Source organism: Cyphomyrmex costatus, unplaced genomic scaffold (assembly GCF_001594065.2).
Source record: "Cyphomyrmex costatus isolate MS0001 unplaced genomic scaffold, Ccosl1.0 scaffold120, whole genome shotgun sequence".
Lineage (NCBI taxonomy): Eukaryota > Metazoa > Arthropoda > Insecta > Hymenoptera > Formicidae > Cyphomyrmex > Cyphomyrmex costatus.
In genome coordinates, this window is record NW_017275174.1 from 655,321 (window position 1) to 677,642 (window position 22,322).

A 22,322-nucleotide genomic window follows, 5' to 3' on the forward strand; every position below is an offset into this window, starting at 1 on the left:
TGAAAGTATGCAGAGTTTTACATTATTACTTACGTGCCTACTTCGACTCAAAAAAAATTATCTGCATAAAGAAATCGCGCATAAAATCCTTAGAGCGTATATACATAGAGTTATATTGTGGTTCAAAGAATGTGAGAGAGAAAGATTTATATAAAGATGCGTGTAAAAAGGACAGATATATATTTAAAACGTTCGTCTTCTTTGCGCATGCTTTAAAATACCGAACATATGTATTCTATATATGGCAATTGTAAGAAATCGGTTTCTTATTATTTAATTGTGAGTAAATATATATGTAACAATTTATGTCCATATGTATATAGAGGTCAATAAAATTTAATAAAATTTAATTAAATAAAATTTTACATATTTCAAATAATAAAATAATTATATCTTCATTGTATAACAGCTGATACAGAAATTGACACTAACTATAAGTATACGTATATTTCGGTAGTAATATAACGGCTCTGTTTCAAGATTCAATGCGAAAATAAATAGTATACGTAACGTAAACTGTACATTTTCGGCAATGGCAGTGAATTTTGAAACATCCGGTGTTTGCAACTAAGCCACATGCGAATAGAGGGTAAAAGATGACACACTCAGGAGCACTCGAGGGAGAATCTGAGTACGCACCTAAGGAGCGTTCTGGAGTGAGTAGGAGCATATTAGAGCATTGTTATTGGAGCATATTAAAGCATGTTGTTGGAGCATATTTTATCGCATGGTATATATATACTGTGATCCTTTTATTGGGTCGGAAATCCAAAAGGGATAAGTGAATTATTTCATCTCTGTTCAACATTAACGAACAAGAAAAATGTAATATGATTCACTGTGTTATCTGTGCCTCTTATTGAAGAGCTCCCTGAGCTCCCATAATGCCTATTTACTCGAATCACATAACCTTCTCTTTCAACCAATCAGCTGATGCTATGAGAGAAGGGGAGACCCATTGGTCGAAGGACCTGTCAATCCTGTCATCTGTTAGTCGCGAATGTCGCGGACACCCTGTAGCTTTGGATCAAAGCTCGATTCCACCCGGAACCCGGAAACACAGAAGGCTCGACTTCAGGTGCGAGGGCACCACGCGGTTTCGCGGTGTGCGCTCGCAACCTGTCGAGAGGAAAAAAACGCGACATCTCTGATCGCGCGACGTACCCGTCCGTTCGCACATTCCGCACGCACTTACACACTATTACACACGCACGCGCACCACACGGTGCGAGTATTGCGAGTTACAACACCCGAGATTGTGTTGGTGATTAATCAAAAAAAGGCCGTTCGCGAAAATGGCCGATGGACGCGAGCCACGGTTGTTTTCCACGAGGAGTCTGTACCATTTGTGCGTGTCCGCAGTGGTCGATAGGTTCCGCGTCTACAAACCATACCTCGTTGACCTGCCCAAGAGCGTGCGATTCGATCTCTACTATCAGGTAAAAAGGACGTCAAGCTGTGCCGTCGTCGGCGGGACGGGGGAGAGGAGGGATCCCGTCGATCAGAGTCAACCGCGTGCGATGATAGCCAAGCTTGTTTCTGTTTCTTTGTCTCGCTTCGTCGCGAAACGGGAACGACGTCGTTAATTCGAACGCTGTACGTTCGCGACGACGGTGACACGCGATTACCCGTTCTCGCGAATGTCTGTCGAGGACCCCGACATCCACGGCGCGACGAATTCGACGCGTTTTCGCTGTGGTTCCTTCAATTGACCAATCTCGTCCCGCGATTGACTCCGATTGACTCCATCGCGTGCGTTTAATAATAACGTTTAACATACCCTTAGTTTGTACCCATCTCATCTCTTTCAGTTATACACAGAGAGGAGACTATGTATATTGGGGGCAGAATTAAGCGATCTGGAGACTTTCTCCAAGATGCTGAAGGTCACCAATCGTCGTTTACAACTCCTAAAAATATTTCAGGTGAGCCTGTCCAGTAAAAGTTCTCAAGAGCAACCTGGACCAAACTCGGATTAAATTAATCGACAATTAATTCAACCGTTAGATTGTCTACAGCAAAAATTTAATTTGTCGTTGCTAATCTAATCTTTTTTTCCATATGTTAAGCAAGAAATCATTTCCATTTAAACACAAGTATAATTTGATAGTTATTCACCGATTCAATCATTTAATCAAAGTTTGATCTAGACATCACCCTAATGTCAATTTCTGTCAATATAGATTAACTACTAGTTATCTTTTTTCAAGTTCCTAGTGCTTTTAAATTTCTAGAACTAGAAAAAGGTAAAGAATAAGTTAAACCGAGATAAATGGCATAAGATATCTGCTTTTATTTCTACAAATATAGATTAAAGTTAATTTACATTTGTAGAAATAAGAGAAGCTGTCTTATGTCATTTTTTCCGACATCAAAACATATTTTGCATTTTTGTATTTTCGGGACTAAAGGCGCCGATGGATCATAAAATAAGAATAGCGAAACATCTGGTTATCAGTTATAACATGTGCTGTTTCCAAGCGAGAGAGAGTCCTTTACCTCAGGAAATTGATAAATTAATAAATCTGGGTTTGAGACTAGGCGGATTTCTCAGTGATGCTGGCTGGTATTCAGAAAGTGAAGAAGTGTTGCTAGCTTGCAAGCAATTATGTATGGACAACAATCAAACTCCCAAGGAATGGAACAGGACATTAGATTGTTGTCACAAGTAAGAGTATTGCCATATATGCTAGTAGATTTAAAAAGATTTCGTAATTTATTTTTAACAAATGATTAATCCTACTTTTATTATCCCTACCTTTATTTACATTTTTATTTAAATTTTTTTCGCATAATATCTTTTTGCATAATAAATTTTAATAAATTGGTTCAGAAAATCGTACATTAAGCGTGATTAATGGTAACATGTAAACATAATTAATGATAAAAAATTAATTTAGATAAGATTTCGGAGAGTATACGGTCTCTTGAAATCGTACTCATAATTGAATTTTTTTGCATTGATGGCGTTTTAGCTCGGAAACTAAAATTGGACAGGTCTGCTGTACAAAATAACATAAGTAATAAAAATATAGAGCAAATTAACTTATGAAATTGAAAATAAATTTTAAAATTTATTCAGACAAGTATGTGGACGTTAAAAAAATGAACGTGAAGATATCGAGAGCAAAAAGTGTAAATAACTAAATGTGTGCAAATATTCGAATTTAAATAAGATCGATTCGAGTCATAGTGGATTCGATTCGTTTTTGAATCTAAAAGATTCGCAAACAGACCTTATATTATAATTTATCAATTCCGGGATTTTTTTGAACCTATTAGTATCTCATTTTAATTTGCAAATATCAAAAGACACAAATGCGTAACGTGTACCTATACATAAGCAATTTAATTGACAGATTTGTAGAGTATCAGGTACAGTTAGGCACTCGGTCGGATCAATCAAATCTTTAATAGGCTAAATATATATTTAATATATATATATATATACATTAAGTTACAAGTAACTTCTTTCTTTAGTATGCATTATAATTTTAATTTTCTCCTACGTTATAATATTTAATATTAAAAATTACCTTGTGTGAGATAGAAACGTTTGTTTTGTTTAAAATTTAAAATTTGTTATTAAATATATTTATTTCGCAACTCTGTTTACATAATTGTTTTTAATAAGTCCTTGTTAAAAAAATATGTAATCTTATATTTATTATTCATTATAGCTTTTATTTTTCATAATTAAATATAATATCCTGTTAATACATTTCAGATTGTTACATGCACAAGCGGCATACTGTGATTTCGACGGAGCTGCGGAGACTCACCAGCTTGCCATGGAAATGATAGAAAAGTTAAAAAGCAACCAGTACAATAATAGCAATCACGCTGCCCTTTTTGCAGAATTCAGTGTAATATTCTATATACGCAGTGAATACGATGAAGCTCATAGGTACACGCCTATCTAATATTTGTCATTTCCGAAATAAGTTATAATCGCCAGAAATTAACTTTAATCTGATTTTTTTTATAAACTTAATATAATAGGATATTTCAACCGATGTACTACGGCAATTTTAAAGATGGTTACGTTCTGTAAAGCGCATAATGCACGTATGATTTTATCTTTGTTTAACATTTGGTGAACAACAAGCATAAAATTCATCAGTGCTTAAGAATATTCGATAAATATATATTAATAGCACATATATTAATATTCATATTTTAAACAAACTATATAAATAAGAAAGTTGTATTCATATAACGTTCTATTTTTACATTTTTAGTTTATTTACTTTATTTGTTATTTTTGTTATAAATTAAAATTTTAAAAATAGTAATAGAAATCTCTAAATGTTTGAAATGAATACTTAAGTATTCTTTGCAGTGTTAATAAGTAATACTCGAGACAAAAGTATTTAAAAAAATTGAAAATTAGCTAAATTAGTGTTTTCTTATTTAACTAAAGCGATATGTAATAACATTCTACTGATGATGGTCTGAAATAAACCGAAACGTCTAGACAAATTTAACGTATAATTCGAATAAAGGACATTCGCTTATCACAACTAGCGCTGTATGCTCTTTGTTTTGGTTTTATTTTATATTCTAAACCACATAACACATTATAAAGCGATATCGTCATTGCAATAAAATTACTTAAAAAAATAGAATAAAGAATATAACTGTTGAATTTTATTTTTGATTTTCGAATGTCGTTGAAAGTATCTAATAAGAGTTATGCTGAACGTTAAATGATATATCAACAAGTTTGGCTTATTATCCAATATACTACAAATTAAAAAAGATTGAAAAATATTGCAATATATGATGAGAGTTGAAATTAAAGCAGACTATAAATTAATCCTTAATAATATTAAAAACTTATTTAAAATAATACTTTATATATATATAATGTTTCTAACATTTTTATATTACCTATCATCCAGATGGAGCATGAAAGCATTAAAACAATTAAGACCGTCGCTTCCCGCGGGAATTATTGTCGACGTTCTGAGACAAGCGGCGAAGTCGTGCGTCGTAAAACGAGAGTTCCAAAAAGCTGATTTATTAATCAAAGAAGCTGTATATCTCGCGAAAGAAATATTCGATACGGATCATCCAAAGTATAGCGACGTTCTCATCGATTATGGATTTTTCTTACTAAACTTCGATAGTATCAGCAATAGTGTAACTATATACAAGGTATGTATTTCTAGAGCTCTTTATGAATCTTCGTAATCTTTTATGAAAGCGATTGTAAAATGATTTTTGTATTGCACTTTAGACTGCGTTAGATATTAGAAGAACGATTTTCGGCAGGACTAATCTTCATGTTGCTTTGGCACACGAAGACTTAGCTTACGCTCTCTATGTACATGAATATAGTTCCGGCAGATTTGACGATGCAAGGTAATTAGAATTATATTCGATTTATAGTATATTGGCAGTACGATTTATTTTTGTATTTCAGTGAACACGCTGGAATAGCTATAGATATTATGGAGAGACATTTACCCCCGAATCATTTGATGCTCGCAAGCGCTAGGAGAATAAAGGCACTTATTCTCGAAGAAATTGCTATAGATAATGCATCCACGCCATTGTCGGAGCAAAATCTTTTACTCAAGTCCGAATGTCTTCATTTATCCGCTTTAGAAATGTCGAAAACTGCATTTGGCGAAAGAAATGTACAAACGGCAAAACATTACGGGAATCTGGGTCGCTTATACCAGAGTATGAGGAAGTTTCAGGTAACTTATATATTACACACTATGTATTTCATTATTTTGTTATATTTACAACATGCATGTACTTTAGGAGGCAGAAATGATGCACCTGAAAGCTATTGGTATTAAAGAAGAGTTATTAGGACCTGACGATTACGAAGTAGGCTTGAGTATAGGGCATTTAGCTTCATTATATAATTTTCACATGAATCGATACAGAGATGCCGAAAAGCTCTACCGTCGTAGTATCGCTATCAGTAAGTATTTATAATATATTTTAATTAATTCCATTCTGACATGAAATGCCATTGCATTTCACAAATTTCACATTGACAGGCTTGAAGTTATTTGGAGAAGGTTATAGTGGTTTAGAATATGATTACCGAGGACTTTTACACGTGTACAATAAGTTAGAGGATTACGAGAAAATATCAGAATACACAGATACATTGAATCATTGGAAAGAGCTTAGAGACAAACACGCTCAATCTGAAGAACCACCGATCGATGTACAAAAACGTCCACAACCAATCGCAAATGTAATGAATGTGTTCTTTTCCATGTGATATATCAATAAGTGTGTCTAATTCAAATTTTATGTCGTTGTATGTCATCGAGCAACTTGCTGGTCTCCGTTGCGTTTACAAGACATTGGGCCAAAGTAGAAAGGAAAAAAGTTATAACTGGATTGTATGAAAATCATTATAGAAATTTGTAAATCACTGATCTGGTCATATGCATTAATAATTTCATCTGTCTTATGTCGATATTTTATAACGTGCGTAGTATCAATATCACATAACAAACAAATTGAATCATTATCAATATTGAATTCAAAGTATATGAAAATATTAATTTAATTTATATAAATTATTTTTATTAGTGAGATGATATTGCAATATAAACATTGATGGGGCTTTTTTTTTTAGTTGAGTTGCTTATGTTGAATTATATTTAGACTTGATATCTCTGTGTTTTATTTCGATGTATTAAAAATTTTTGCGCATAATATATATATATATCTTTTTTTTTAATATTTTGTATTTATATATAAAATTTTAATATAAATTTGCTAATGTTTAATCTGATTTGCATATATTTTTATGTACACATATATATTTATATATATATATAATACACACACACACACACACACACACACACACACACATACAGGGCTGCATTCGGAAATATCACTTAGGTTTTCCCGAATATAATTTTATCTTTGTTGTTCATTCAATATTAAACAAGGAGATAAGTCGATACACAGGGATACTCAGATGATATTTCCAAACGCAGCCCAGGATGTCCCAAAACATTTGGAACAATCTTCGTGTACAGAGCGGACTATACCGCGTACTAAACCAAATCGAAAAGTTTTTACCATTATTTTCGCAGTAATATTAAATAATTAACAAGATATTAATTTCTAAAAATCGCGTGTCCAAATGCAGACGCTTGACGAAATAGCAGGAAGTTATTTTCTTTTGCCACCGTGTGTAACTGCCAATTGTAATTTGTAATAAATTTCCCACGCGACTACGGTGGGTGTAAATTTGGCGATACGAATAAATATCCGCTTATTCGATGAACTTTAAAAATTAATATCTCGTTAATTATTACAAAAATTGTAAAAAGATGGATAACTTCGATTCACAGTTCCATTCTATTTGCATACGAAAATTTTCCTAAATATTCTGGGACACTGTGTGTACGTATTAGTGCGTGCATACATATGTGTGTGCTCACGTGTGCGTAATACTGAATCGTAAAGTATGAACATAGAAAATGCGTTTCACCTTTTACGCTCACATGCTGTAAGCATCATTTCATTCTTATGTATACATTATTATTCTATCAAATAATAAACAAGAACAAAATGATGTTTACAAGCGCTACGAGAGCAAAAACGAATGCACCCATATATACAGATATGATATAGATGTTCATACTTTACAATTCGCTATCGATTACTGAACTACTTTCAGAGTTGCTCAGGTTTCATATAAAATATTTTTTTATGATTGTTTATCAAACACATTTATAATATGTTTAATTCATTGTTTATCTCAAAATTACATTCATCGTAGATCTTCACGCATTGCATAATTTTTAAGTAATAAAAAAATATTCAAAATACATGCACTTGTGTTTATAACAATAATGTAGTCAAAGAGATAGGAATTAAAACTCGGTGAACAATTTGTTGAACAGATGTTTTGCTGCACAAAGTTACCTTCTCACTTTGTAAATTTTGACATCTAAATTAAAAAATACCTCCTATATATATCCTATATTTTTTCTAACATTTAGTTCTTGTATAAATATTATAATGAATACAGATAATATTAAAAACTATAGACGCGCGCGTGTGCTTGGACTGCTGCTAGAGTTATTTTGAGATCATAAAATTTTCTAATTCTCACTATTTATTATACATATAGTGTTTTTGTAATAAATGTTTTTGAGGATTTTCGTATCATTTCAATTAAAAAAGTTTATTTAGGCACTCTTTAGATAGATATCAAATGATAGGATATTGTAATCCATCCAATGCAAACTTGTATAACTGAATAAATAGTAGAGCCTCTTTAATAAATTCAGATAATATAAAGGTAGCACGCGCTCAAGATATAGTTGACAATATATAATCTATTTAGCGATATTGTTTATTAATTTCTGAAAATTTAAATAGATTTTTATAAATCTAAATAGATTACTTGTTATCAACTGCACTTCAAATTGCTCTTGTATTGTCATTACATTATTGATTATTGTATTATAGTTAGCAGTTATAAGATAAGATAAATTAAATTAATTATATATTTTATTTTGTTTTTTTTTTATCAACAATGAAAAGTATCAATTCAATTTTTTTACATTAAAAAAAGATTGCAAATAGAAAATTAAGTAAATTAAAAATATTTTATCAAAGAGTTAAATATCTGTTTAGACTGATAAAATTCTCAATCAAAAATCTGAGATCCATAATTAAAAAAGACAAGATAATGTAATATAAATACAATATTTTTCTGTATAACTCACATACATTCAAAAGCTTTAATCTGTTTAAATTACAGTAACCATTAGGTAATACATAACTTTATATTTACACGATATTTCTTTATATCACTCCGGTTTTCAGGTAATAGGAATCTTATCTAATCCAATTTTTATGGTATCAACACTTCTTTCTCTTTCTCTCTGCAAACAAAAGAATCAATATTAGTCACTTAATGATCGGAATATTTTTTAAGACGTACTAATCAACGTATTACCGGACTGATATTGCACATCTCATTAAACTGTGTTAAAATTCCGTAACTTTAGAACATTTAATCGGGTGTATGTGGAGGTTCTTGGCTGAAATATGGTGCGGTATCTTGCACTAATAAAGTATGACAAACATCACAGACTCTGGATGGTCTTTGTTTCGGCCCACTGTTCACAACGTGTGAGAGGCAAGATTGACAAAATATATGGCCACAGTGACGACAATGTACCTACGGACATTAAGCCTCTTTAATTTCATTATACGTTATATGTACAGGATGTATCCAGCGCTGCCATTCAGTCACTTTTTATCGCTTTTTTTATCAATTAAAAAAATCACTATTGTTCAAATTGAGTCACTATAGTCACCCTTTTTCTTAAGTTGTGGCTTGAAATTTGTATATAAATTAAAAATGGTTTATTCATATTTTGTTATCTCATTGGATAACAATTGCTCTTACTGGACATTAGTCCAGTGTTTCAGCATCTGATTACTAGGATCCGAATGTTTGATTTCTTGCAACGCAACGTGTTGCATGCGAATAAAATAACGTTTTATGAAAAGATTCAACGTCTGCCAATCATATCTATCCAAACGCAATCTCACTCTCACGCAGTTATACTTAAACTTTCAATTGGTAATTGACTCTTCCATTGAGTATTGTAGAATAAATGGATATAAAAATTGTCGACTCAATTTTGAATAGAAATAGCGCTTTATAATTACTAGATGCTATTTAAGATATACCTTGTATAGGCGTGTGTGTGTGCATGCGTACATATCGTAACAATTTAACTTGTACTTTTTCAACTTACCTTCTTTTTTGTAACTGAAAACGTGGTATGGCAACTGGGACACTCTTCGATGTCCTCTTCATGTTGCCATCTTACTTCACTACCTGCCTGTCTAATCCTTTCCAGTTGTACCTATAATAATCATCATATAGTAATTATCAAAAAATAATTATTTTGTATATTATATTTATATTTAATATAATTACTTTGTATGTTATATTTCTATTTATAGCTTGTAACATTTATGATATACATATAATGAGCTATCTTTTATTCATATATACAATTTTTTTCGATATTTTGAATCAATTTTATATCTTGATAAAATACACAACTTTGAATTTTCACTATTCATATTATTTTTATTACCTGTAATGATTGTGATAATCTAACAAAGTCTTTCTGTACTGCCTCGCTAGTATCTAATTCTTGCTGTAAACTCATAACTCTTTGTCGTAGTTCACTTATAACTGAATCTGCATCCTTCTTCTCTTTTTGAATTTCTTGTAGCTGTTTTTCCAATCGATCAAGTTTCTCTTCTCTATCAGCGAGTGTACGATGATCTCTTATGTATTTATCTAATTGTGCGCTATATATCATTAAAGTAAAATTATATTAATGCTTATTAAACAAAGTAATTGATAATTTTGTTGCACATATATAAAGTCAATATATACAATCGCTCACCTCAATCCACTCATTTCATTCTTTAATACAGCAATATCCTGCTCTTTAACTCTACTCTCTTGCTCCATTTGTTCTCTCAATAAAGTAACTTCGTATCGCAATGTCTCTTCCTTCTCTTGTGCAACTTCTTGAGCTACTTTGGCTGTAATTAAATCTTCACGCACCTTTAAAAGACTCATATGCAATTCCTCAACAGTGTTTGGCATGTTGATGCTTTCACTTTGAAGTTGTTGTGAATGTTTACTATGTTTGCCCACAAGATTTTCATTCTCCATCTGAAGTCTGCAAGCATATATCAGTCGACTTGGAATAAAAATCTTTATCAATAATATACTGTAATATTATCTATATTTCTTATTTTATGTTATTTAACTTTTGTGTGTGTGTGTGTGTGTGTGTGTGTGTGTGCGCGCGCGCGCGCGTGTGTGTAATACAACTAAAAATTTGTTAGAAAAGGATCATCTTACATAGTGAGATGTCTCTGTACTTCTTCTCTGCCTCGTGTCAATTTACAAAGTTCCTCCGATACGTTTCTTTGAATTTGTTCGAAAGTTTTCTTTAGTTCTAATAAATTTTGTTGCGCCGTCTGCGAGGTAACAGTGAGTTCCGCAACTTTGATTTTATGCTCTTCCTTCTTTTCATTCCATTTTTCCTCCATTTCTTTCCGGAATTCAACTTCCTTAGCTAGATCTTCTTTTTGAGCTTGCAGCATACGTTGCGAGTCCAACAGCTGTTTCTCTAAATTCTTGGCAGTCGCTTCTACTTTGACTAATTGTGCTTCATAGTTTGCACACATATCACACGACGGCTCAAAGGAACCAGGTTCCTGCTGCCGTTTCTTTAATAGAACTTCTTTACATTTTTGTAACTCGTCATCGGTTGACCTTAGTTTCTCTTTTAAAGCTTTTATTTCCTCCTCAAGTGGCACAACCAACGAACGTAAAACTTCAGCATCTTCTTGCGCCTATGAAATTACACAAATATTATTACTGAGAGACAAGTAACTTATCTAAAGAAAAATGTTAGTGTCATTTAAAGTTATCACAAAAAAATACAAACACACGCATGTACATACACACATAAATTAATCCTCTGTTAGAATCATGCGACACCTTCCATCAGCAAAGTGGACTTTTTGAACTTCAGTGCAAATTTTTATATTGTTTTTAATCATATATAGAATTTTAAAAAATTCTTATATACTTGTGAAAGCTTCAATAATGAGTTTTTACTAAAAATCGGACTATATTTTAGTTATTTATTATAAATTTTAATTTTTTTTAGAATTCTCAAAATCGAAATATATCAACTATCCCTTCAAAGTCCAACTTGGTCACTTAACAGAAGGTTAATTGTGCAAGGGTTATAAAAGCCATGCAATTTTAGATTTACGTACATATTTTTTTACCTTCCGCATGCTTTCTTCTAAATTGTCAGGACCTAAAGATAAAGAGTCCGCGCCTAATTGTGAAACCACTTTTCTAGCTAATGTTTTAGTTACTGTAGACAGTGAAATTTGAGGTCCATCTGTTGGTGGATCACGTGGCAATTGCGTTTTTAGTATCATGTTCTCTTCTTGAAGCTTAGAAAGAGCCAATTGCAATTTGGACACTTCATTAACAAGCTGTTTTCTCGAACAAGAAGATTCCTCTACTGTTTCATGTATAACTTGCTGTAAAGACGCTATCTCTTCCTGGGCCTTCCTTTTCTCTATCAATATATGATTTTGTATTTTAAGATCTGCAACGACTAGTTGGCTCTTAGCCTCATCCAGCTCATTCTTCAGTCTTAGATTTTCCTTTTGTAGGCCCATATTTTCCTCCAGTCTCCGCTTTAACTCCTCTACAAAATACATTAATTTTAGACTCGGTATAACTGCCAAAGAGCTACTTGCCCAGAATTGAAGTTGTACATGCTACATACCTTCTTTCTGAAGGAACAACTCTTTCATCTTGGCCCTTTGTACATTAAACTCTTCTCGCATCTTAACGTTCTCTGACTCCAATCGGCTGATCTTCGCCTGTGGATCCTCTGAATCATAACAGATACTCTTAATGAAATTAAATCACATTGTGAAGGGATTCTCTACATTAACGAATGTATGACGTCACAAAAAAAGCCTGACAAATCTGGATAAATCGTGTTTTCTTAAATCGTACCGTATTTAAATATCTTGTTTTCAAATTTTTTTCCTTCTAACTATCGCGGCGACGATACCAACAAGGACTTAAATAAGGACTACTGTTCGGTGACATACCGTTTCCGTTTGCTTTCACCGTCCGATCGTCCTGGTTCTCCATTGTATGATCACTTGGCGCGGACGAGAACGATAATTTTGCCGGGGTGGATCACTGCCACAAACAATGATTCAAAGAGCATATCCCGGAGCTCAGCCGGGACTGGCCACCTCTCGACGACGACGACAATAATAACGATGACGGCGACGGCATGCCGCTGATCAGTGTCACTGACTCATAGTGACTCAACAAAACCAGATTCAAAATGCAAATAAAGACTCGAGAATGAAAATCAACGATAAATCGGTTTACGGAAGCGAACTCAAGAACCGGAAGCGACCTTGCTTGTTCATCTAACGACTTCGCTGGATTTCGCAAGCAATTCTTTGAACAATGCGCCTAACACTCATGTATATTTAGCAAGGCCCACTGCTTTTTCCGGCTGCACCTCCTGACACCTTCCGCGTTTGCTGTTTTCCGTCCTTTACGTTTGCTTTATAGCTCCAACTAGTTCCAACCTCCAACTAGTATGTAGTATACATGTAATGTGCACTTATGCATTCATACGTACTCAGGAAATTAAATAGTCACCTATAGAGTATTTAATTTTAAGTATGTGTATATCTACAAGTGTACATACATGAATAGCAATACTTAAAGTTCGATAAAAGCAAAATAGAAAATTTTAATGCAGTCCAGTGCAGCAATAAAAAACCAAACCTCTTCTTTTCACAGGAATTACACTCTCCGTTATACACCCTTTCACTTTTCTGCCTATCCAAAGTGTAGAAACGTCGCAAACGTATGATTCAAGCAGACTCAACAGTTTTGCAACTGTTTTATGATTCGTCTCGCTGATTGGATTATACTTTTAGATCTAAAGGAATAGTCCTACCTCAGCGAAGAATCATAAAACAGTTGTAAAACTATTGAATCTGCTGAACGCGACCATTCTCCGCGCGACATTCTTCCCACAATGAAACCTTAAGATACAATGATAAATACAATGATAAGGCGTAACGCCGCCTCCACATGCGAATTAAGAGCCGCGTTGACGAAAGCATCGCCACAAGAGAACCTGCCTGAAAATCCCCTCCTGTTGTGCAAGCATCCCTTCCTACTGCGCAATAGGGCCCAAAAATGCGTGGGAGTAGGGCGACGGACTCTCAACCCACAACCCCGTCTGATTCCGGCATTTCAACTGTGCGGTTTGTTTTCCTCGGGACACCGTCTGCGACGCTATTTGTGTGTAAGACCACGTGTGAATTTTCCTATTTCCCATTTCCAAATCTATTCTCGCATTCTAACTCCAATGTTAAAGAGAACCCGCACGCATTGGGTTCTCTCTTTATTGCGAATTTAATTTACACTTGCGACAAGCTCTATAGTTATAAATAAACTATGACCCGTATTCAGAACGCGCTAACAATTCGATATTATAGCGCGCTAACATGCTATAGTTTACGTCACGTATACTATAGAATTTCAGAGATAAAAGCACATACTGTGATAAAAGTGCGTTCTGAATATGGACCTATATAAACATTCTCTAATTCTTTATTCAAATGTTGAATTATATCCTAACGTCTCGCGTAGTTCTATTTCTAAAGGAATTTATATCCTTAATCGTAATTAGTGGCCTGATAAATACTGATAAATGCTTATTAATATTTCAATAATAAAGAATTCAAATAATAATAATAGCGACGATTTATAATAATTGGATTTATCTTGAATTGTGAGATTGAACTTAATTAGTTATAAAATATATATATATATATATTTGTATTTTATGAAATCAGAAACGGAAATTGTTTAACGTCCCTACCATCGCTTCCACATCCCATTTCCTTTACTTTCGAACACGGACTAACACGAGGCTTGTGAAGCACACTGGTCCAGTATCCGAATCTACCAAGGGAAGGATTTAAGCTGCATAAGTATCATCATGCGAGGATCTACAATAAAAGTAATTACCGAAGCTTCTCCACTTATTTCAATTGTAGTACTCAACGTTGGCCACGTGGGACGCCAACGTCGCCATATTCGGACTCAATCGTTATGCTAGCTGGAGTGCGTTCAGAATCGTCGTCCGGATGTACCCAGATGTTGTTTTATCCTTGTTGTTCACAAATGATAAACAAGGATAACACGACACCTGGGTGCACTCAGATGATGATTCTGAACGCAGCCCAGCTGGCATAACGATTGAGCCCGAATATGGTGTCCCACGTGACCAACACGAGTGCTACAATTGAAATAAGTACATAAACACGTCATACGCCAAAGCTTGTGCGTTATTTACGTCTACAACTTAAATATATCGTAAAATGTTACGGCAGTGCTTGTGCTCAGACCCTTCCGCTTTTCCGTCAAGGTCAAAGGTGTGAACCCGGCCTACACAAGCATCTAATTATGTATGCTTTCCTTTTAGAGGACACACTCGACACAAACATCGTTCTATCTTTATCATTCGTTGAATGTTAAGAAGGATAGAACGACGTTTGTGTCGAGTGTGTCATCTAAAAGGAAAGCATACTATATGTATACATATTATACATACACCGCGTGTATGTATAATATGTCGCATACCCTCGTTCCTCGTGATGTAAAAATTTCAGTTGAAGGCGTGTCGCGCGACGCGGCTCGACGTTAAAAGAATTTCGCAATTCGCACGAAACTGCACGAGCGAGCACGATGTGCTCGCTCAAAGAATTCTACTCATCCGAGGAATCCGTCGATTTCTGAAAGCCCCCAGTCGGATGACTCAATCAGGTTGGTGAAGCCGCCGGCGGTTGAATCCTCAGGGCTGGGGTACTATTCTGTAAACTGTCTTTACACGTATACCGACAGTTGTCGGTGTCGTTGCGCAGCTTTTTTGCCATACAAAATATCTGCGCAATGACAACTGTCGATAGGCGCGTAAAAATAGTTACAGAATAGTACCCCTGTTCGGCAACTTTGCCGAATTATTATTAATCGATCGATTGTTACGTTGGAACTGACCAATCGCATTTGCAGTTCGGCAGAATTAACCAATTACGATTGCCACTTAATCGACCGTTTAGGTTAATCGGAGTTGGTGAGACCGCGACGGCGCGATCCTGCCGAGTATGTTCTATCTTTATTATTTATTGAATGATGAACAAAGATAAAAGATCCTCGGCGGAGTTGACAATCAAGTTTTGGAACGCACCCCCCGCGCCTGCCGACCCATAAAAGTGTAGACGCGTGACTCGCGTGAGCCGCGCATATGATGACGATGTGATCGTCGCGTATGGATTCCTCCTGAGTCACGATTCGCTTCCGCGAGTCTCCCATGCGAATTCGATTCCACCTAAATGCTCGTCAATGCTCATCGCGCCGTGTGGCGCCGTCGAGTTTGAGAATTAGGAGAGGTAGGTATCTCGTATTTATATACGCAGTTGCGTTGCGCATGGTCGTGCGTCCTGGTGCGTCGTATGTACGGTCGTGGATGGTTCGTCTGAAGTTTGATGCCGTTGCGTTTGTCTGCCAGTGCGCCGACGTCGAGAAAGATGTCATCCTGTAATAGTCCTGGTCGGCAGTGATACAGATCTTGATTGATTTGTTTTTTTAAGGAACGGCTGTATTCGATAAATGTCATGAGCGTATTTTGGAAATCCTGGAGGAACGTCCAGAAGGTGGAACCGACGGATTCAGCGATCATGAAGAGTGTGGACAGCAGCGTAGATGACTTTGACAAGCTGTCTGACTTCAATCCAAATTTATTAATCATGAAGAAGAATATGTTGATGAACTCTTGCACAAAGTGCCATAATAACAACAACAAGAGTTTCTTGCTGCTAGATGGACAGGAGAATCTACAGATCTCCGACGTAGAAGAGTTTCTGAAAAAGTTAAACTGTACAGAAAACAATATTAAAGTCAAAGTTGTTTCGATATTTGGAAATACAGGCGATGGGAAAAGCCATACTATGAACCAGATATTCTTCAAGGGCGAGGAAGTATTTCAAACATCCAACGAGCAGAATTGTTGTACATTAGGAGTCTGGGCAGCGTTTGATCCAATTCTCAATGTTATTTGCTTAGATACGGAAGGTTTACAAGGTACATATCTTAGCACTGAATATTGTCTTGTCTCCAGATTTTATGATTGTTTTTAAGTAAAATTAATTGTCTGCTAAATTCAACAAATTTATGTTGCTACGTTATGATGTTTGTATAGGTATTACTAATTGTGAAAACGAACGGACAAGATTGTTACTCAAGGTACTCGCAGTCTCTGATATTGTGGTTTACGGAATCCATTCCGAAAGATTAAACAGGGATTTGTTCACATTTTTGGGCGCTGCATCGCGTGCTTACAGTCATCACTTTAAAACCACTTTACAAACAATAGGACATAAAGGAGGAATCTCTACCTCATTGAGCACACTTGGACCAAGTGTTATAGTGCTGCATGAAACTAAACACACCATACCTTTGATCAACAGTACATATTGCTACTCTCTCAGAATGACAGTAATTTCAAACTGAGAACTTTATTATAATTAATAATTGCTTTGCCATTGTGACATGATATATCGATGGATTCTTTTATAGATGAATTGGAAAGTGCAGAAGATATTCTGAAAGCTAGATTTGCACAGATGAGCCTAGAAATTGGTGCTTTCAGCTCTATTAAGTATATCGGTTTGCAAATGGTAAACGGCACGACGGATTATGAACAATTACGATCCGCAATTGATAACGAATTGAATAACACGACAGTTCGCTCAGCCAGAAAACCACACCTAGTGTATAATATACTTAAGAACCTGAACAATCAGCTATCAAGTGAAGTAGAAAATGTTTCAAATACTCTATTCCCAGAACAGTATTTTACTTGCTCTATTAAATGTCTAAGTTGTAATAATGGCTGTAACAATAGTATGGGACATCTTAGTAAAGGAAAGCCACACAGTAGTAATGCTAGGTTGGTATATAGATTTTTTTTTATATTGCTTTAATCAAATACTTGGATTAATGGTGTTTGTTGTAATAGGTGCAAATTCCAGTGTCAGTATGAAAATTTGATATACATATGTAAAAGATGTTACAAAAATGGGAATGAAATTGAGGTGAGTAGACAGTATTATGAAGATCAAAACAATTGGTACAGTTTTGCTAAAAATGCCTGGTCAGGATATGTTATAAACTGTCCACACTGTGGCGAAATATACAAAAGCAGACAGTATTGGTATGGTAATAATCCAGAGGATGTTGCTATACGTAAAAAGATTACTCATGTCTGGAATATGGTAAGAATCAGAAAAGCTTTTTTATTTTAGGAATCACAAATAATTTTGTCATTCTGACAGGGTCTAAAATAAGTATAAATTCAAGACTTTTTTTAGTTAATTATGCCTAGAATTAATTCTTATTTTAAGGATATGTTATACAATATCAGAATTACAAATTTGCCAGTGTATTAAAAATTTTAAATAAAAAATATTGAACAAAAAATTCCTATAAAGCTCAAAGGTAGGAATAATTTGAAATAAAGTGAAATATTTTATTGTAAATAGATACAATGACTAAGATGTAACAGAGGAGTTTTTTGTTGAAAATTATGTAAAGTAGCTTGTGTGATTTAAAAAAAACGAAATTTTTTACCTTAAAAAAGAAGTTAAAATGGATTCTAAACAACTGAATTAAGGTTGCTGAGTAATCGCGACGGTCATGTTGGAATTGTGACGTCATAAGCGAAAAATGCACATAAATTTTTGTCGCGTGCCATTTGTAAATAAAGACAACTTGGATAAATGTAAATGATGAGATCGCTTAAAAACACTTGTAAAAATGAGTGGAAATTATTCTTTCCTCCTTTGATAGTCAGTAAATGGTCATAAAAAGCACGTAAAGCCTATACTCTGGCAGAAACACACAGTTTAACAGCTGATGAAACGAGTGAAATATACGCTTTTATGTATAAAATTTCAAGATAACTAGTTTCCGCTCATTTTTGGGACTTTCATGAGTACGAGGCAAGTCATATTTTCACAAATAAACAAATGTTAACGAAATGGCACGTAACAAACATTTTGTTAAAATCATTTACACGCCTATTGTTTTTTACCGTGGCGAAGCGCTATATACACACACAAAAGCATGAGTGCATGCTGTGTACTCGCCGAAATGAGCACACGGACATGAGCTCGTACTTATGTGCAACTATCAGTTTTGCCAGGCCGCTGATTAATTCGGTGTCGCTATCATCAACACGGAGTTCTTGGCTGAGTACTCAAGAGTCTTAACATATTAAAAATTCTACGCTATAGCTATTTTATCATCTGTTTACAAAAAAAATATTTTACTTATTTCAGACCATTTCCACCTTTGAAAATCTGTCATCTGCAGAAGAAGCATGAATTCTACAGTTTCCCTTTTTTTTATTTAAAATTTTTAATATTATTGTAGTTCAAATATTGTACAATATTCTCCTAAAATAGAAATTAATTCAACACATAGATTAAATTAATTTAAAATTGAAATATTTTTGCATTTATGCTTATTTTAGATCCTGTCAAGATGAGAAAATTATTTTGTCATTTATGCATTTCAATTTCATTATGAAGTGATTTTTCAATATCCATAATCTATTTCAGTCAAATCGTTCTGTAGCTTCTCAAAATACAGCACAACGAGTTATCGATAGCGTTTCATACATCACTGAAGCCATGACGAACGTTTCTCTGCAGCCGACGAAAGCGTTGAAAGCCTGGGCTGCAGATCAAGTGGCACCGTCTTATTGGCGACCGAACAATGAGATAAAACACTGCTATCAGTGTAAAATTCTACTCAGTCCAACAGATGACAAGCACCATTGTCGCGATTGTGGAGAGGGCTTTTGTGCGCAATGCTCGTCAAAAACAAAATGCGTGCCAAATAGAAATTGGTACTCGCCCGTTCGAGTTTGTGACACGTGCTACGAGAAAGAGATAAATTGTTCCAGCGATGAATCCCTTGAACCTGTGGAAGATGTCGGCGTGCGAAAAGTAACGGAGCACGTGATGTCGACTCTTAATGTCGTTGGAACAGTATTCACTTATTCCAAATGTGAGTAAAAATGTTATATCACAAACTCGTATAATTCTCAGATAAATTCTGAATATATTTTGTTTGTACAGCCTTTATAAAAGATTCCGTTCGACCATCTTATTGGATACCGGATTCGGAGGTAGTTAATTGTTGTGTTTGCGAACGAAAATTTTCCGACATACTTTCTCTACATCATTGTAGAGCTTGCGGACGTGGCGTGTGTCAGGAATGTTCGCAACATCGTAAACCTGTACCTCATCGAGGATGGGATCATCCTGTAAGGGTATGCAACGCCTGCGTTTGAAATCGTTGGACATGTATCTCTTAAAGAAAACAGTCCAAAAATACAGAAATCTTGGAGAAAAAAAAATATTCGTTTGAAATGAAATAAACTTACTTATTTCACATAATGCTTGTAAGCAAGGCTGGACATGTATTTAAAATACTTTTTTTGAAAAATGATATTTGTAAGACAATTGTATCTTGGATTTTGTATTTTAGTGGGACACATAAAAATGTTTTGTATTTTATATTTTATGGGAATATATGAAAATATTTTGTAATAAGATTTTCAATTATTTAAATTATAAAATACATAAAACTTTCAATTTTACAAATATACAAAATATGTGATACTTTCAATGTGCACTGCTGAAATAAAATATGAAATACACTTCTATTGCAAAAATTGTGGTTTAAATAAAATATTACAAATACATACTCAGCTTTGCTTGTACGATCAGAAATTGTACTGAGACTTAATTGTAAATGTAGAAAATCTTAGATTTGTCTAGCCTAATCGCGCAGTTGACCACAATTTTTTTGAACGAATCTTTTAATGTTATTAGGATTGTAACTCTTAAATTCTAAATAAAATTTTTAAATCGATGTTTTTTACTTCCAACAATACATAATGTAACAATACAAATTATTTTATCATATGACAGCTTTATAATGAGATATCTGAAAAATATAGTTCTAGTACTTATGCAGATTGTTTGAGAAGTAATGAAAGTTTATCGCGTAAAAGTAGAACAGATTAAACTGAGAAGAAAAGTCCTCTACCATTTTTACAATAGTTAACATCCAAATTCGCCCGGCCCACCGCCAAATGCAAGCGCGGCTGGATATGACAGCCCAGCGAGGCGCGCCGCGTGCGTTCGCCATCACTAGGCACGCGTTGTTTGTAACAAGTGGCAATGGACAATGGTCTAGCGACGACCATTGCCACTTGTTATCAACGCGTAGTGAAAATTGTAAAATGGTAGAAGACTTTTTTTTTCAGTTTAGTCTACCCCTATGCGATAAAACTTTTCATTCTCAACACCCTGTATATTTTTAATATAACATAAAATAATTACATGTTTTATTTATATATTTAATAGGATAATGAGAATTTTAAAAAGACAATAGGTGTATTCGTTGAAATAGTTAGTCTATACAAGCAATTGAATATGATTGATTTGAATCAAAATGATTTTTATTAATTGCAATCAACTGCTTGGCAAGCAAGCTCGCTGTTTTGTCTAGCTTGAATCGTCGATTATTTGATGATTCAAATCTCAAAAAACAAGAGAGTATCAGCTGAATTTTTAACTTATTAAGTTAACAAAATTTGAAAGTCTGTAGTTGTTTGAAAGCTGTACCTTGTTTAATTTAGTTTTTGTAATTAGAAAATAACTTTGTGAATACATAAATGTACATAAATGTATGATTGTGCATAAATGTATAATTATGGTCATTATTATTTGGAAGTATCTTCTTGAAGTGTATTAAAAACACAGCTATCTTTAATATACAATTTTATATCTCTAAAGGATATAGGTCAAGATTACGCTTAAAAATTGTTTGCTGTTCTATACATAGTACATGTTAGCAGTTGTACATATGTATAGTTCTCCTTTAGTAATAGTGATCGATAGTTGTAAGAAAAAAAGAGAAACTTGTTTACAAGAAATGTAAATCTCGTGGCTGTGACAATTGTTAATACCGGCATAGCATTTGAAGATGTGTTAAGTATCAATAGAACGGTGGACACGTGATAGCACATCTTCGAACGTGAGAATTGTTACTTTTATTTTGTTCTGTATTATAATAAGCAGCGCTTGAAATAAAGTTCGAATTCTCGAAGTCGTTGCCTTATTTTATTTATATTCAAAAATTAACCGTTGTTACATGCATTATATCATCAGGATATTTACTACTTGAAAAATATAGAAATTTCCTGATAAGGAAAGGGACCCAGCTGTTGTCCTTTGATAAGCTTTTAGTATATTGTTCTCCAGACAAAAATAAGAAAAAAAATGTATTTTTTTATACATGCTCAATCACACTTTTAAAAAATGAAACACTTTCGAAAAAAATTGATTTTTTTCTTTTCTAAGCGAACATATTGTAGAAATCATAAGAAATAGAAAAAAATTACCACAATAAAAATTGAATGGCTTAAAAAAAGAGATGCTTTATAATTAAAAAATTTTTATTTGCTATTTGTAAATAAAGACAATTTGAATAAAATGAAATAATGGAATATATAATTTTAAAACAATTGTAAAAATTATGGATAAGTTATTATCTTTATTCC

General features: G+C 34.0%; 3 protein-coding genes across 5 annotated transcripts; 2 read left to right on the forward strand and 1 right to left on the reverse strand.

The window, feature by feature from the left end:
• The first annotated feature begins 1,008 nt into the window (after positions 1 to 1,008).
• On the forward strand, positions 1,009 to 6,405 carry Pat1 (Protein interacting with APP tail-1). The gene is made up of 9 exons (XM_018546398.1): positions 1,009 to 1,439; positions 1,812 to 1,925; positions 2,412 to 2,668; positions 3,728 to 3,907; positions 4,905 to 5,160; positions 5,243 to 5,367; positions 5,429 to 5,708; positions 5,776 to 5,941; positions 6,021 to 6,405. Exons 1-9 carry the CDS (start codon positions 1,296 to 1,298, stop codon positions 6,248 to 6,250), a joined length of 1,752 nt encoding a protein of 583 aa, XP_018401900.1. The 5' UTR covers positions 1,009 to 1,295; the 3' UTR covers positions 6,251 to 6,405.
• A 2,393-nt stretch (positions 6,406 to 8,798) lies between these two features.
• On the reverse strand, positions 8,799 to 13,007 carry Rbpn-5 (Rab GTPase-binding effector protein rabaptin-5). 3 transcript variants are annotated; one of them, XM_018546186.1, is made up of 9 exons: positions 12,697 to 13,007; positions 12,363 to 12,470; positions 11,836 to 12,281; positions 10,907 to 11,403; positions 10,440 to 10,721; positions 10,122 to 10,341; positions 9,774 to 9,884; positions 8,963 to 9,187; positions 8,799 to 8,888 (listed from the first exon to the last, which is right to left on the reverse strand). In XM_018546186.1, exons 1-8 carry the CDS (start codon positions 12,737 to 12,739, stop codon positions 9,020 to 9,022), a joined length of 1,875 nt encoding a protein of 624 aa, XP_018401688.1. In that variant the 5' UTR covers positions 12,740 to 13,007; the 3' UTR covers positions 8,799 to 8,888; positions 8,963 to 9,019. The 3 variants fall into 3 exon arrangements, with proteins under 3 accessions (XP_018401688.1, XP_018401699.1, XP_018401692.1); XM_018546197.1 differs by having other exon boundaries at positions 8,800 to 8,888; positions 11,848 to 12,281; XM_018546190.1 differs by lacking the exon at positions 8,799 to 8,888 and having other exon boundaries at positions 8,903 to 9,187.
• A 3,007-nt stretch (positions 13,008 to 16,014) lies between these two features.
• Positions 16,015 to 20,163, forward strand: LOC108779116 (zinc finger FYVE domain-containing protein 1). Its single transcript, XM_018546476.1, has 7 exons — positions 16,015 to 16,074; positions 16,276 to 16,765; positions 16,884 to 17,150; positions 17,261 to 17,633; positions 17,703 to 17,958; positions 19,306 to 19,756; positions 19,828 to 20,163. Exons 2-7 carry the CDS (start codon positions 16,300 to 16,302, stop codon positions 20,040 to 20,042), a joined length of 2,028 nt encoding a protein of 675 aa, XP_018401978.1. The 5' UTR covers positions 16,015 to 16,074; positions 16,276 to 16,299; the 3' UTR covers positions 20,043 to 20,163.
• Positions 20,164 to 22,322: the final 2,159 nt, after the last annotated feature.